General features: G+C 44.6%; 1 protein-coding gene and 1 long non-coding RNA gene across 2 annotated transcripts in view; one reads left to right on the top strand and one right to left on the bottom strand.

Annotated features, from left to right (window-relative positions):
• Positions 1–6015: 6015 nt before the first annotated feature.
• LOC146895697 (uncharacterized) lies at positions 6016–14932 on the bottom strand. The gene is made up of 2 exons (XR_015000635.2): positions 14560–14932; positions 6016–6895 (listed from the first exon to the last, which is right to left on the bottom strand). It is a non-coding gene; the product is annotated as an uncharacterized LOC146895697 (long non-coding RNA).
• Jam2 (junctional adhesion molecule 2) overlaps positions 14080–17597 on the top strand; it is a 53291-nt gene continuing 49773 nt past the window's right edge. The window contains exon 1 of the mRNA XM_048422552.3: positions 14080–14520. Within this exon, the coding sequence (XP_048278509.2) occupies positions 14454–14520 (67 nt within the window). The 5' untranslated portion in view covers positions 14080–14453. The remainder of the gene's footprint in view (positions 14521–17597) is intronic.

Genomic DNA, 17597 nt, shown 5'->3' with positions numbered 1-17597 from the left:
CTAGCTTACAGCATTTTGCTGCAGCAGTCTCAAGAAATACCTGGGTTAATGATCAGTCACATTGCTATTGCTGCCGCTTTATTCTTATGAAGTATTTTATCATAATCCATAGTTAGCATATTATTTTTCTTCAATGTATATCTTTTATAAACATACTATTTTCTTATATAAAAAGTGAATTTTACTTCTGAAATCTTAAAGATTAAAAGAAGACACTTCTCTTTTTTAAAAGCATTCATTATTATTCTCATCACTATTTCTTCTACTAGCAAAGGAAAAGAAAAAAAACTATTTGGACTTGTTAGAATAGGTCCAAGTAGCAGCTGAGACTTTCTATTTTGGTGTTTACAGAGAGGCCCTGACAGGAGGAAGCCAAGTTCTTTTTCATCTTGAACTATTGGTGATGACTGTGGTCAAGTTAGGCAAAAAGCTAAAGCTCCTCTCATTGAAAGTGCTATACAAAGATTTCACTAAATACTGGATGTTTAGTCAAGGAAGCTGGGAAGATGGGCCAGTCAATGAAGTGTTTTCCACCCAAGCATGAGTTTACTTTGGTTTTGTTTGTTTGTTTTTAGAGACAAGGTCTCTCTGTGTAGCCCAGAGTGTGCTGGAACTCACTCTGTAGACCTGGCATTCCTTAACTCAGCGATCCACCTGCCTCGGCCTCCCGTGTGCTGGGGGGCATGCGCCACCACGGTCTGCAAGGACCTGAATTTAATACTCAGTACTCCTGCAAGAAAAAAGTCGGGGTTGTGGGGGGGGGGGTTGAAAGTGCCAAGATCTAAGTGATGATGGGATCACTGAGATGAGGGAAAGGCCGAGACGAAGGGAGGGAGTCAAAACTAGACTATACAAAAATGCCCTAAGGGAACCTACTTGTGAAACTAGTTTAAAAACAAGATTTATAGATAGATATAGATATAAACAGCTGGGGGTTATCATCTCAGATAGGAAAGCAGACAAGAAAGCGTCTGCGAGGCATACTGCCCAGTAATCTAATCAAATCCTTGGGTTCCAGGTTTAGTGGGAGACCCTGCATCAAAGGGTGGAGAGCTATTGAAGACACTGGCATACACCTCTGGTTTCCACAAGCACAGTGGTCATATGTGCTTGTAACCACACACACACACACGTGCGTGTGTGCACACAGAGAGAATCTCAGCCACAATGTGGGTACAGGAAATTAAACCAGGGCTTTCTGCAAGAGCAACCCGTGATCTTAACCTCCGAGACATCTCTCTAGCCCACTTCCTGGTAATGTGAGTCTGGTCAAAAACTACAGCTGGCAAAGTCATAGGTTCTAGGAGAGAACTCGCTGATTTATTAGTTAAATTGACACAGAGTTAAAACACCTTCTAAATATTTATGTTTATGCACAGAGACAAATGCTCCTCTCAGCCTTAACCAGAAAAAAAAAAAAATCCTATTTCTTTGAATGATGGCAAACACAGAGATTCACGCCTTCTCAGGGTGCTAAGAATGAGTGACAGTTGATTACTTAGCCATAAACAAGTCGTTTATATCACCACCACCCCCCCCCACAAGGTTCAGGGAACTCGGAGAAAGAGAGGACAGAAAAAAAATATTTAAGAGTCAAAAGATGGGGAGCAGGGCCTGAAATGCGCTCTTCTGGGTATGACAAAGTGATTGCAGTTACGAGTTAACAGCAGCTGCCCTGCTCTGTACCTGTCAACTCCTGGAGTCCTGCCCCTGCCCACTCATCTGCTGACTCCTGAGATATTCTAGGAGAGAAGGGGCATTGCCTTCAACTCTGTTCCCACGGGTGAGCCCACCGAGCCCAACTCCAATGGCTAGTTCCAAACCATAGCCACACAGACAGCCATGACTAAACTCGGAGCACCGCAAAATCAAGCAAAAGACATGATTGTGAGAAAGGAATTGTAGGGAGTTAGCAAGAGTGGAATGGAGAGTTAAAAAAAAAAAGGTGTGGTGGGAGCAATTAGGATGCATTATACAGGTTTATGAAATGTACGTGTCAAAGAACAAATCAATTAATAAAAATGCAGCTTTGTTATGAAAATTTAATTCAAAATTCGAAGACTCTAATATAGTGGCAGTTTAGTTTTATTCTTGGAAAGGTCTTTAAAATTCCATCTCTTGGTCCTGTTTCTGACATAAAAAGAAACAGTTTTGCAGACATATATATGAGTGTATAAGGTGTCAACTTATAGGATGTCAAGAAAAAAATTAACACTGATTTTGGAGTGGTCTGTGACTCTTGAAAATCTTTGATTTTCAGTACTCTAGAATGGTTAGTACTTATTCTATAAAGGGGTGACAGGGACCACAACTTCTGCCCAGACTCTAACCCTATGTCATCTACCCCACAGTACAGCTCAGTCTTCTTATGTGCAGACAAGCATTTGGTTTTCTGTCTCTGATCTTAGCACCTTAAGAACCAGCAGACAGGCTTTCTTCATGTTATCACGCCAGGAAAGAGCACAGCAGAAGACGGTCCTAATTCCGAGCATTCACATCTGGAAAGTTCAGGGCAAGCTTTCAAATCAAAGACGTGAATAAGGAAGTGCTCCGTGAGAAAACACCCCCCCCCCCGTGAAAATACTTTTTATTCTTTGAGAATTTTGCACCATGTATTTTGAACATGTTCTCTGCCCTTCCCACCCTTCTCAAGCTTCTGATCCCTTCCCATTCATCTTTGAGATCAGTTCTTTTATTTTTCTTCTCTCCCCATCAAGTCCAGTTTGTGTTTCCCATCTAGTTTTGGGATTATGGCCTGCTCTGGCATGTGGTCAGCTTGCCAGAGGTCACATCCTGGGAATGAGTTACTTCTCTTTGAGTTGTTGGCCAATGGTGTCACAGAGATTCCCCAAACATTGCAGGAAATTGCCAATACTCCTGGTCACCCTCCAGAACTTGTCAGTAAGACCTTATTGCTGAAGACACCACACACTTGAACCACAGAACATGAAACCATCAAGCTGACACTTACCTGCTGGCTAGCATTCATCACACTGGAAGGTGCCAGAAGGAGAAAAGTAAATCTCAATCGCATCCAGCTGTGAACCCTGGAAGTTACAACAGCGAGTGACCCAACAAGATAGGCTCATTGGGGAATCGTGGGAGAAATGCTACGAAAGTATCTGACCACTTCCAGATTGGATTGAGGGCCCCACTCTATGAAATGGAATCTACACAGGCCAAGGCCCTGTAGCTAGATAGGTCATGGGCCCTAGGGGAGAACACATCCCTATTTCTTTGCTAAACAGTATTCAAATAAGTCCTAATACCACCCTCCCTTTTATTCCCCCAAGGAGAAAACATTTTGGCCCATGGGGAGGAGAACATTGTCACACTGTTATCCATCATGAAACTAAGTGTTAATCTTCTGCTGCTATTCTAGTCTAAAATGTTTTCATCAGTCAAAAAGAGCATTCCAGAAAGACTAAAATCATCCACCTGTTAGAGTGGACAGATCCAAGAACACAGAATTCCTGAATCTTTGTGAAGGAGAAGACATCGGTCTTTTTCATGTCTGTGACACTCAATTCACACATAGATCCTTTTTGTTCATGCTCTCTGTTGCCCTGGAGAGGATCACTCTTAAGGTGAAAATGTGAACCTGGGATGCTGGTAAGCAACGTTGTTTCACATGTATGTGTATTCCTTTGTGGAGATAAATTAGAGACACAAATAAACCATAAACCACCTATATTTGTTACATTTACCCTTATTTATCTACTTATTTAAGGTGAGCAAATTAAATTCAATCCTCCAAAATTCAATTCCTTGAAAAGTAGTTACACAAGGAAAGGAATCCAAAGGAATCTATCATTTCTTCTCTTTTTTCTTTAACAGTTTTTTTTTTTTTTGGCGGGGAGTACAGTGACAGAAATATCCTCTCAGCAAATAGGCAAGGTAATAGAATCCGTTGCTAAAATCCAGGTATTTATGTTGCTTGTTTAGCCACCTGCATCAAAACAACAACAACAATACCTTTTAAAGCTGACTAGCTTTTCAACTTCTTGCTGTGGTTTAAATAGAATTAAAGGGTCTTCCCAAAATTCGGGTTGGGAGCTGGGGGTTGTCTCAGTTGGTAAAACACTTGCTGTACGAGCGTGGGGACCTGATCCCCAGAATTCACATGAAAAGCCTGGCATGCTATGGAGTGTACCTCTAACGCCAGAAAAGGGGAGGCCGAGATAAGACCCCTTGGGCTTGCTGGCCAGTCGCCTAAACCTCAGGCACGGTAAATGCGAATGTCCTCACAAACTTCCCTTCATGGGACCTGCCCCTGCAACAGAGAGAACAGAAAACAACAAAATATCCCAGGAGTTAACACAAGGTGCCCTTGAAAACAGAAAGAGAGTAAATCATTTGAGAAAAAAGGAAACAAAGAAACCAGTGTGTCCTTTAGACCAGCTCGAGGAGAAATCTTCTCCAACAGAGATTACTGTTGTTCGTGGAATGGTAGAAAAACTTAGTGGGAACGAGAAGGTGGAAGGTCCTCCGTGGAGAGATGGTTCTGCCCTGCCTGGACATCACTGCTGATAACTTCAGTGTAGGAGCAGGAGGGGTGGTTCAGTGGTTAAGAGCACTGGTTGACCTCCCAGAGGACCCACTTACATTTCCAGCATCCACATGACAGATAACTCTCAGCTGTCTGTAAGTCCAGTTCCTCTTCTGGCCTCTGTTGGCACTGCATGCCAAACATACGTATATGCAGACATACATGCAGTCCAAACACCATCCACATAAAATAAAATGAAAAAACTTTTTTTAAGAACTGCAGCACGGCCATTTCAGCAGGGCCTCCCCAGTCGTTCTCACTAGATGCTGGAAGCATCTGATATGATGATATTTTGCTATCTATATATTGTTTCTATCTGCTACTTGCTATTTGTTTCCTTTAACTTTTGGTTGCTATGTACTTAATAAACTCACACATTCCAAACTCAGAAGTCCAGCTGTAAAGATCATTCCCCATACAGAGAATCAGTCTAGCTGAGTCACAAAAATAAGATGGAGAGTGAGCAAAGATACTAGCATGACCCTTGGTCTATGCTTACAGCTGTGTGTGCACATGCACACACACACACACACACACACACACACGGGGTGGGGGTTGAAATGTAATCTTTATTGTGAAGTAATAACCTATAGGAAGTGATTGGACCATGGAAGATCTACCCTAGTAATAGATCAATCCATTTCCATTTGTTGATTGATGGAGTGAGGCCAGAAAAGATTCCATTTTTGCGCTGGAACCTTATGGGACTTCGAACTTCACCCCCACCCCTGAGGAAAGCCGGGGGTCGCTAACCCCTTTTAGGGGGAAGTATTAGCTAAAGGAGAAAACTGAAGCTACACAAAACTGCTGACAAGATGCTGACCGCCTATCTTGTTTACAGTCCTGGTGCTGTGAGAATCCAGCTCCAGTATTTAATAAAGCCTCTTCTTATTAAATTTTATTTATGGTCATGGTGCATCTCAGAGTGATCCCAGACCCATATCACCAGCCATAGAACCATAATCAAAAACTCCTTTATAAGTTTGCCTGCAGTCATCAGTTAAAGCAACAGAAAGGGGGCTGAGACATGTATCCAGTCGCCCGAAGAAAGATACTAAAGCTCAAAGTTTTGTTGACCTAAAATGACCTTGATGTGTTAAAAATACTACATTCTTGTTACATCTATGTAGTCATCCAGTAGCCAAATATTCACTTCATGATCATTAGCTGATAAGCAAGTTATTAGACAACAAGAGTATAAAAATGGTCCAAAACTACATAGACTGCCTTCATGAAACCAGTCTATTAGCTTTTGATAAACCATGATGAGTTCAGTGAAAAGCCCAGCTCTGATACAAGGGAGGCAGTGGAACAAGAATTTTGAATACTAGCATTTGATTCCACGGGGAGGGGAGGGATTCTCCTAAGAAAGTAGCTATTGAGCAGAGGCAGGAGGATGGTAGACACTGATCAGAGGTAATGCTGTGAGGGGTCCCTAGGGAAAAAGAACTGGCAGAGGAACTATGTGTTTTTAAAGGGATATTTATTAGATCAGCTCACACAGTAGGGGCTGAGAGGTTCAACAATGGCTCTCTGTACTCTCTTAGGCCGAGAAGCCAATAGCTGCCCAGTCCGAAAAGCTGAGTGCCTTAGTAATCACAACGGGCCAGTGAAGGCCGGAAGGATTCCTAGCTCATGTTAGGAGACCCGGGAGCCTGAAGTCTGTCGCCAACAAAGGATGATGTCAGCAGTAATGGAGTAACACTGACCCACAAGAAGTGTAGTCGGGGAAGCACGCAGCCCAGCATTTCCCTCAGGTATCTTTATATCTGGGCCGACCCTGGAAGATGCCGCTTGCTGTAGGAGAGTCTGACGTCCTTCTGAGATGTCCTCACAGATCCACGAAGAGGAGTATCTCTTATTTGACTCCAGATCCAAGCAATCACAAAGGGGCAGGATCTCGAAGCAGTTCCACTGAGAGGTTGTACACAGGGATCTACAGTCAGTCAAAAGTGGTTCAACCTCCCTCTGTGTGACTTTAGTCCATTCCGGCCACTTTAGCAGAACGCCACAGATGGAGGCATAAGGAACAAGGAAGGCCTCATCTCTCACAGGTTTGGGAACTGAGAAGCCCAGCATCGTTTAGTAACGGTTCACTTCCTGGCTTGCTGAGTGACATTTTACAAGACCCTGTGTCTCCTGCTCTAAAGGGACTAATCCTGTCTGTGTGGGCTGTCTCATCACTGTGTAACAACAGTCCAAAGACTACAGCTTCTAACCCCACTGCTTTGGCCGTCAGGACTTCCACAGACGAATTTGAGAGAGGTGCAAGCATTCACCCACAGGCACTTGGAAGCCATGATGACTCTGGCACGTTGTTCAACCTTTCTGTTCCACACAGCTCACCTATAAAACAAAAATCAAGTTATTTTCACTGATGTAATATGGGCTGTTATGAAGATAAAGTTCAAGAGCATGACGAGACTTGAACATCATATCTCTCATAGTGTATGTTTAATAGCTGCCAAGAATTAATGATCTTCAGTAAGAGTAAAGAATCGAGAGGAGGACCAGCATGTGCAAAGGTGCTGTGGGAACCTGATGAAAATGAAAAAGGCTAAGAGTTTGGTTTCATTTCTGCTTTTGTTCTAAAAGCCACTGGGAGCTCCTGAGGATTCCAGGGGAGGTGTTTCGTAGGTTCCGTCCTCCTCTTGACTTAATGCTGCAGCCTCACGGGACTCCTTTCCTTCCCCAGTATGTGTCAGTCTGTGTACGCAGCCATTCTTGTTCATCATTTTCTGTCTGCCCATCCTCTACACAAAGAGGCCTCCCCAACCTCTCGGAGCAGCCCTCTGCCTCCTGTCCACTGAGATAGTTTCACTAGATGGCCTGCACTATCCTGGAAGTCACGATCCTTCCACTTCAGCGTGCGGGGATTACAGTCACAGATGTGCACTGAGAATGGGGATTACAATTACGGGTGTGCAGTGCTGTGCCCTGCTCACCTTTCCCACCATTTACATTTTGATTTGTGTATTGGGAGGAGTCCGTCACATGAGCTATGGTATACATGTAAAGGTCAAAGGGCAGGATTTCTGAAGTCTTTTCTCTCCTTTCACCTATTTTGAAGCAGAGTAATTTTCATTTCTGTCACTTCAGCGCAAACTCCAGGTTATCTGGCCCATGTTCTTCTGTCTTTGCTTCCCACATCCCAGCAGGAGTGTAGGAATTACAAATGCATGCCACCACATCTAACCTTTTACATGGGTTTCAGGGGTTGAACTCAGGTCTTTGGGCTTGCATGGCCAGCGCTTTTACAGACTGAGCCAATTTTCTCAGCTCAATGTTCATACTTTGTAGGAAGTGGAGAAATTGCTGAATGAAGTCCTGAGTGAATGTGTGTTGTTGCCAAGCATATGGCAATGTTGAGGACTCTGATGCCACCATCCCACCAGAGTGACAAGGTCCTGCCCAGGTGAAGTTCAAGGGGAATGGCAAAGCTTCCCTCAGAGGTCCGACTGTGAGTGTTTATGACAATTTACCAGGGCACACAAAAACTAGCAACTGCAGCTTCCTCCTCCAGGATGTTTACAGCCGGAGATGCTTACCTACAGAGAACTTCTAGCCAACACTGGCCAGTCCCTCCCCCTGTGCTGCACCCACAAACACGCTAAGGTTCTGAGCTGCTTCTCCACCATGTTACTACTGAAGACTCCAACAAAGAAAAAATGTAATACCTTTATAGATAAATTGCTAACGAACTTCACTTAAATTGGAAGGCAGAACTCACTCAGTGATAATCGCTAATTTAGGAATAAAACATGCAGAGGAAGGAACATTCCTGATTGCAGTAATTAGAACCAAGCAATGCAATTAAATAGTTCCCACTTGCCTCTTGGGACTAAGTTTTGAACAGCATGTTGTTACAAGAAACTGGAGAAAGGCATCATGCTAGGAAAACAACTTAGGCCTCAGATAACATGGGGTCCTCTAAAGAAGCATATTTGCCTGGATATGTGCATGAATTAGTTTCATGTTACTGTAATAAAATATGAAGGCAGATAAACCATAAAGAGAAAAAGGTTCTTTTGGCTTACAGTTTTGGAGGCTAAAAGTCCATACAGTATGGCGCTGTTTTGGTGGCCCGTGATTGGCTGAATCATGTTTCAGAGGGCAGGAGCGTGGCGGGTATACCTGCAGTAAGCTAATAATTACATATTGAATCGGGAAGAAAAGCGGTGGAGGAGAGAATAATATCAAGTCAGGCTGGGGGCTGACAAACCCTCTGAAGATAAACCTTGTCTTAGTCAAGGGTCTACTGCTCCAAAGAGGCACCATGGCCACGACTGCCCTTATAAAGGAAAACATTTAACTGGAGCTGGTTTACAGCTTCACAAGTTTAGTCAATTATCATCATGGTGAGTAGCACGGTGGCACACAGACAGACATGGTGCTGGTGTAGAAGCTGAGTTCTACATCTGGATCCCCAGGCAGCAGGAAGAGAGAGACACAGAGACAGAGACAGAGACAGAGAGAGACTGGGCCTGACTTAGGCCTTTGAAACCTCAAAGCCTACCCCCAGTGACACTTCCTACAATAAAGACACACCTACTCCAACAAGGCTACATCCCTTTTACTGTACTCCACCTCCTAAACATCCACAGCACCTTCCAGGATCACCCCACCCCCACCCCTTCAGGACCAAACATTTAGATGAGGACCTGTGGAGGAAACACCAGACCATAGCAGGGCAACAGGAGCAGGAGTGTGTACCTGCCTGCACCGCAGGGTGGGATGTTGAAACCAGGCACACTTCGGAAAATGGTCTGAAGAGATGACTGAGATAGGACAGCTGGGCAATGGGGGAACTTATCGAAGACCTTGACTTTTTTTTCAATACAAAGTTAAATTTTATCTGTGAGATAACTGAGAATTCATGTGGTACTGGAAATGGAGACTTGTTTTGTGCTCCTGTCTCTAAATTACAGCGTGGGCACACTTCCCAGCACCTTCTCCACACCCAGAGGAAAAATAACCCATGCAACACAGAAACACCACATCTGAGACATGGCGAGAAGTCACTCAGTTTAAACCCAGCCCTTTTCTTCATTGGTGGTTTTAGGAAATGTGCCTCCACACCTCCTCATCGTTATTTGAATTCAGAATTAGAGTGGGTGGGAAGGATAAAAAAAAAAAAAAGTGGTGACGAGTCCCAAAATACCAAACCTCCGTGTGGTTACCTGAAAAACCCTGTTCTTAATGCTAAGCAAAAGTGAGTCTGGCAGGTGGGTTGCATGTGGAGATTAGAGGGGAGGGGCTGGGGCGGCTGCGGGTGTTTATTATTCAGGAGCATTGCAGCTCTCCCACTCCCCTGCCGTCCCCCCCCCCTCTCTCTCTCTCTCTGTCTCTCTCTCTCTCCTCTCTCGCTCTTACTTACCTCCAGCTGGTCCTGCTCATACCTGGTCCTGGTTTGCGACATACCTACTGAGTGTTCAAACTTCTCACTCACTGTGCCCTGACCACTCCCTTCGCACCCTCGTCCCTTTCACAGACCCTAATAATGGCTTTAGACTTGGCTAACACTTTCGTTTCTCTTATCTCCGACCCACCCTCTACGTTCTGTGATGACAGAAATTATGCTATTCTGTATTGCACCTCCTTCCTCGAGGCGCCTGTTGAGAGCTACAGAAATGGCGAGTGGGACCGAGAAACTGAATTTTAAATAGAATTGAATTCAAACCTGTGCAATCATCTGAGTACAGCAGCTACCACACTGGACAATGCAGTTCTAAAATATGGATCTTAAGCTGATTACAGTAACAGAGGTAGGGGATGGAAAGTCTGCGGCAGAAGTTGGTTCTGGAAGGCAAGAGAAGCCATGAGAGTAACTGGTGTCAATAGGAGGGGGAACGTAGCACAAATAGCTACGGTGAGAAGGAGGTGAGAGCCAGGTGTGGTGGCAGCCCACATCTTTAACTCCAACACTTGGAGGTAGAGGCAGGCATAGCTCTGAATCTCCGATTTCGAGGCCAGTCTAGTCTACAGGGTTCCATGACAGCCAGGGCTACACAAGAAAAAAAAAATTTGCTTGTCTCAAAAAACAGCAACAAAGAAGTTTGATGAAAATGCAGAGAAAGAACACAGAAAGATAATCCTAAACTGTAAGAAAGGAATTAGCATGAACTATATGGTAAGACATTGCTTTAATTAGCTAATGCAAATCTTTTTCTCCGATACCACATTGCTTTCAAAGCACTCATTTCTTGTATCGTAATGTCCAGAGCCAGGAGTATGGTGTTGAATGGCATTTGTAGCCCAATCTTTTGCTTTCACCACTAATGTCCTCTGTCCAACTACATTTACAGGCCAATGCCGCGGAGCCTTCCCTGCTTCTCCTAAGCAAAACCCAGTTTTAGATCTCCCAGGTATCAACTCTGCTCTTTGCTCTGATGAAAATGCCCACCTTTTGTTTCTTTCCTTTCAAATGTTCTGTATTTCAAGGCCTAATAATAAAATGCTAACCTCATCCCTATCGGGGAAACCATCGTCTTCTCCTTGATCTTAGATGAGCCTTGTGGCATCTCTCAGCCTAGTTTTCCTCATCTATAAAATGGGAATGATAGCATTTCTTCTTGGGGGAGGATTAAGTATTGTAACTTTTAGACTCTACCATAGAGAAAAATGAGATAAAACCAGCTGCTATTGCCCCCACCCCAACAGCTATCAATGGGATGTTAGAAATGTGTCCAAAGGGAACTGTCTCTCTCCTAGAGACTGAATTTCTTAACAGCAAGGATTGGTTTTATGCAGCGCTCTCCCTGGAGATACAATGTAGCCACTGGACAGATGCCTCTAATAAATGAGCCAATGACTAAATAGAATAAGCTCTGAGTACGCCCCCCCCCCCTTTTGAGACAAGGTTTCTTTGTGTAGCCTTGGCTGTCCTAGAGCTAGCTCTGTGGACCAGGCTGGCCTCTTACAGAGATCTGCCTGCCTCTGCCACCAGAGTTCTGGGACTAAAGCCTTGCATCCCCCCTGCCCTCTAACAACTTTGTCTTGTAAAAATGTATTAAACATTGGGGCCAGGTGTGGTGGTGCATGGTAGGGCAGTCTGGTCTACATGGTAAGTTCCAGAACAGCCAGGGCTATGTAGAGAGCCCCTGTCTGAAAAACCAACAACTGTGATGGTTAGTAATGGTGGCACACACCTTAAATCCCAGCGCAGGAGGCCGAGGCAGGCAAATCTCTGTGAGTTCAAGGCCAACCTCATTTACAAATCAAGTTCCATGCCAACCAGGGCTGCTATACAGAGAAAACTCATCTCAAAGAAACCATAAAAAAAAAAAAAACAAAAAACAAAAAAATGAAACATTACATTTACAGTTTAGTCTTACTTTGCAAAAAGCAAACTATGCCCCTAACATGTAACCTCTAACTAGTCCAGGTGGACCCTACCAGCCCACTTCCCTTTTGTCCCAGATGTTGAAGGCCATCTTTAAAATGATTGGTGATGCAGCCGGGTGGTGGTGCGCACACCTTTAATCCCCCGCACTCGGGAGGCAGAGGCACGCGGATCTCTGTGAGTTTGAGGCCAGCCTGGTCTACAAGAGCTAGTTCCAGGACAGGCTCCAAAGCTACAGTGAAACCTTGTCTCGAAAAACAAACAAAAACAAAACCAAACAAAAAGACTGATGGTGCAAAATTCACTGTTTTCGAGAGACAGTAGTGGTCACAAGACTTACTGTTGTTTCTGTTTTTGTAATCAAACTTGCTCGCTCCGCTCAAAAAGATGACGAAGAGAACGACAAGACACCCATGTTAAAACTAGCCGCTGACTAAACATAGACAGAACTCATATGATCTTGTGGGTTTTGCCTTCATAAGCCTTGGGCTGACATGACTAGGGGCTGCCTCTCGGGAGAGTTCTCAGGTGCAGTCCTAGCCCCACACTGGATGCTAGTACCTAAATAAAAAACCTCTACGTATTAAAACGTATTCATGGTCAAGGTGAATCTCTGAGTGACTCCTGACACAACAAAAACCTGGCACTTTCCAGAAAAGTTAAGCAGTCTAAGCAGCTTTTTTGACTTCTGCATCCTTTAAATGCCAAAGGAATTGGAATTTCCCCAGGAATCCCGTGCTGGGAAAAGGAAAAGACACCATCCAGAGGGGCCATTTGTCTCCGGGAAAGAGACTACATACAGTTGCAACAATGTGTCATACCATATATACTATACTATACTATACTATACTATACTATACTATACTATACTATAGGGTGAGACTGAAGCCCAGACAATGAGGTGGAGTGCTTAGTTTTTCATATCTTTGGCTCTGGACCCAAAGACAGATTAGGGGATTCAGCGGACCTCTATTCATATTCTCTCTCTCTCTCTCTCTCTCTCTCTCTCTCTCTCTCTCTCTCTCTCTCTCTCTCTCTCAATTTCCACTGCTAATTTGACTCTTTTAGTTGGTTTGTTGAGGATGAGTGACCTAACCTGCCTTGGAGCTAAGGTCGTGACCCTTAAGCGAGGATGACACTCCTACTGTTTGTGTGCTTGGACTACCAGCGCCAACATTTTTGCCACTTTTTTTCCTTTCCTTTTCTTGTCCCCAGGGGTCCTCTGTCCCCTCTCCTTCCCTATGGGGGCAAAGCTTTCATCACTGTTACCAAGGCAACAGAGGGGGATGCCTCATTCTTCAGAGCTCTGCATGTATAAGTATATCTTAGCCTTTGTCCACTGAGCTGGCTCAGTTCTTTGTAAGGGATCTTCTACACAAAACTTTATTCGTTATTTTACCTTATTTAAACCTATCTACACACACACACACACACACACACACACACACACACACGTATATATCTAAATGTCTTCGCCTGGAAATGGCATTTACACTGACGTGTCAATTTTCTTGAAAGCCCCAGACATCAGTTCTGGAGAGCAAATGTGAAAAATCTCCTCTGCAAGTGCGCGCTTCCGAAGTGCGGGTCAATTTTACAGCACGCACTACAGCATTCATAATGGATTTCCCTTTTAAAAGCACAGGAGACCAAAAATAAACCTGACAAAAGGGCAGCTGTAGAGTTTTAACATGTGGAAAACTCCACAGGCGGCACTTACATAACGGGAAAGAAACAAGATAAATATTTCACACGGCCAGATGAACTTCCAAATGACGACGGAAAAAGTCAAGAACCCAAGACACACCTTAACTCTTCAGGGGGGCGGGAGGGGCACCTGAACTGAGCCGATAAAATCTGGGCCCTGACTTGCAGCACGAATAAAAGCTGGTTTTTCTCCTCCTATCTAGAGTCCGAGGCAAAACTCACGAACCAATACTTCGGAGCGCTTTCCCAACGGTTTTGTCTGCTAGGTAGAAAATTTCCAAATATCTCCCACCCTAGGCAAAACACTGAAAACGAAGTTTTCTACACAAGAGAAGAAACGTGGCGAGATAGATCGAGCCACCCCCCACCCCCAACAACACACACACACACACACACACAACGGTGCCCATCCCACCCGGCTGCGCTCTCCCGCCCCCATCTCCTCGCCCTGGGGACAGCTGGCAGCCCAGCGCGGGACCAGACACAAAGAGGATCAGCCTGGGGGCGGGGGCCGACCTGCAGGACTCTCCCTCCAGCACCGGCCTTCAGCCACCCCTCGCTTAGGACCCTGTGGACACCACGCCCCGCGTCCACGCCCTCTCCTCAAGCACCCCAACCCCTAAAAAGAAGGAAACGTCCCAGACCCGGCGTCCCAGGGCCAGAAGACCTGCCACAGGGCAGCCAGTGGAGACTACCCGACCACAGAGACTGACATCGCGACAGGACCCGCCCCTCTGCCTCCACCTCTCCCAGACCTCTGCTGCTCCGCCACCCCGCCAAGTGCTGGGGGCCGGCCCGCCTGTCACGCTCCAGCAGGGGGACCCTCGGCTACGCAGTCAGCTGGTGACCGCGTAGATGGCGAGGAGCCCCCAAGGCCTCCTGATGCTGCTGCTGCTGCACTACTTAATGGTCGCCCTGGATTGTAAGTCTCTGGGTTACCTCAACCCCGCCACCCTCCTACCCACTCTCGAGTCCCGCTATACCAGCCTTCTGGATCTTTGCCGGCAAGGGACGCTCAGGGCTGGGGATCTGCCACGGGGCACCAGGTTTTGCGCTCTGGGAGCACAAAGGGTAATCCGGATACAGAAAGGCTCTGGGCGGGGAGACTGAAGTCTTGAGTGTCTTGTAAATAGTGTCAGGTTTTGCCAGTTCAAGATGAAGAAGAAAATTAAGGGTCCCTACTAGAAGATTCTCATCTTGTAAAGTTGGGGGAAGTTTTCAAAGACACAAGGACGTGATCAGAATGCAAAACTCATAAAGTATTCAAGATGCAAAAAGCTCAAGAAAGATGGCATCCGGGATTGGCGCAGGGCACTCTTAAGTACCAGCGGCCAAGGGGTCAGTGGCGGAGTCCCGATTGTGCAGGGAAAGGTGCTTGTGAAACACTTTAGGGGCGGGGTCCGCAAAGTTCGAGGCTGCTGAGCCCCAATAGCTTTTAGCCTCTCCGCCTGCAAAATCTAGTTAGAGAAGTCTTGTCTGGCCACTCTAGCCAGCTGCCGTGTCCTCAGGGGACATCCGGCCAGCAGGACGATTGTTAGAAAGGCGCAGGGGATGAATGAGCGAGCTGGCAGCTGGTGTAGCCGGGAGATGTCCCAAAGCCAGTTTCTCTGGATGCTTTTGAAATGGATTTGCACGAATAGCGGGCTCATGTGATTTGAAATTTGATTTTGTTTTCTTCGCGTTAACTTTTTAGGAAAATGGAGAAAATAAGGATACATTTTAAGCGACGAAGTCTTGGTGTTATTTATTCATTTTTTTCTACTTTTTGTTAGTTTTTTTTAATACCCCACATGTTTCCTTTTGTTTTGTTTTGTTTCCTTTGAGGGGGGAAGACATGTGTTCTTGTTGACCTTCAAGTTCTAATCACAGTACTTACAATAAATTATTTTGCCTGATGAATGTCTTAACGCTGCCAAACGCTTTTTCTCAAACTCCCTTAACCCCAGCCCAAAGTGGTGGGAGCTCACAAAGCGGTGTGTCAGTCAGGGTAGGGTGCCTGCTGTCTCAGGGAAGAGACATGGCAAACCAGGAAGCTGAAGATTCACAGTGAGACCTTATGCATTTTGAAGCATCAGCTGGTATCCAAGGGAACACACGGGGGTTGAGAGTTAACGTACTCACAATGAAAACGAACAAGGAAGCTGGAATCTGGAGGAAGTTAACAAAACCCCGCTGGCAAAGTTGTGTGTTCCTCTGAGCTCTTAAGTCTCACTTTAACAGGAGTGTGAACGATGGCGTAAAATTGTTCGTTAAAAAAACAGAAATAGTTTTTCCTCTGTTATTCCCGTTCAGTCACCAAAGTAGAAACAATAGGTGCTGTTTGAAGTTGTCAAGAACTCAGAAGCAAGCAAAGGCTTACTCAATGGGCAGAGTCTTCTCTTTGACTTCTCAGTTCTTTGTGGACTCTACTAATCTGAATACTTGTAAGGAATGTTTGGGAACCTTTTCCACACTATTTCCATACAGAAAGTCTGGTATTTCATGGGTGTTTCTTTCCTTTTAATAGGTTTAAAACTTTGAAAAATTCAAATTTAAAAGAACTACATTAGTATAGAAAGTTCCCACCTATTCTGTACCCAGTTGCTACCATTGTTGTCCTATTATAATACCGTCTGGAACACTCTGCTCAGGTTTTTCTCATTTCCGCAAGTGTCCTCTTCTGTTCTGGTATTCCTCGTTGTGCTTAATAATCATGTCTCTTTACATTCCTCTTGGCTGGGGCAGTATTTCAGACACCTCTTGTTTTGTTTGTTTGTTTGTTTGTTTGTTTGTTTTGTTTTGTTACCTTGACAGGTATTGGTGTATTGGGGTGCTGGCCAAGTATTCTGTTAAATTTCCTTCAACAGGTATATCTCAAATGCTTCCTTCGTGGTTAGATGAGGTTATAGGACTTTTGGAGGAAGAGCACAGAGGCAAGTGTCTTTTCCATCCAATCATAACCCAGGGAGCATGTTGACGGGTCTGTCACCACTAAGACTAACCTTCATTGCCTGGTGGAGGCAGTGTGTGTTCTCTACCTGCTGTCCTCAGCCCCATACTATTCTTTTTAGAGGGAGGCCAGTATTTGTAACTCACGCTCAAGAAAGCAGGCTAGGGTGGTGATACCAGACTACAGTCTCAGCACCCAGACACCCAGACGGGAGGCAGGAGGCTCATTCAAGGCCATAAAAGCTTCAAGGCCAGCCTGTGATTACAACGTGACTATCTCCAAAAACAATCCAGAAATAAGGTTGGGGTGGAGCTCAGAGGTAGAAAAAAGGGATTGGAAATAAGCACTTGTAGAACATGAACATATACACACATATGAACATATCCGTACACGCACATGTACACACACAGGAAGGAGAGTGGATTTTACTTCCTTCAGGGTGATATTTCTTCACACATTACTTGGGATTTGTATCCATCACAGATATGTCTTCTTGAATTTATTTGCACGCTTATTTCATCACTTATTTTAATATCTCCATGAGCTTATTAACAAGTATGTAAATAAGATAGATTTAGTTGATAATACAATAGCATTTTTTAAATAACTAGAGCATTTCTTATCTGTAATTGTTTAATATTTCTCTCCTTTGTCCCAATCAACCATGTATAATTATAATATCATGCTTATCAATTCTTTCTACTATCAGTCAATTGCTACTATACTTCACAGTAATCTAGGGAACTTTTGTTATGACTTTTTAAAGCATGAAATCAACATCATTTATTAATGTATGGACATTCATGTTTTTATTTAGCTGATGTATTAGTCCCCTATCAGCTACCATAACAAAGCATCTAGGATAATCATAGAAGAAAAATCAAAGGTTTGTTTTGCCTACCAGTTTCAGAGGTTTCGATCTATGCCTGGCTTCTGCTTTCGCTGCAGTGTTGACATAATACATGGGGAACAAGAGAAACAGAGTTCTGCCCAAGAAAGAATCAAAGGAGAGGAAAGAGGAAGGTTCCTGTTTCCCAAGGCCACACCACCCATGATCGAACATTCAGGAA

Source organism: Myodes glareolus, chromosome 2 (genome assembly GCF_982192425.1).
Source record: "Myodes glareolus chromosome 2, mMyoGla1.1, whole genome shotgun sequence".
Classification (NCBI taxonomy): Eukaryota; Metazoa; Chordata; class Mammalia; order Rodentia; family Cricetidae; genus Myodes; species Myodes glareolus.
The sequence above is the reverse complement of the archived record's forward strand: the minus strand, read 5'-3'. Positions and strand labels throughout refer to the sequence as shown.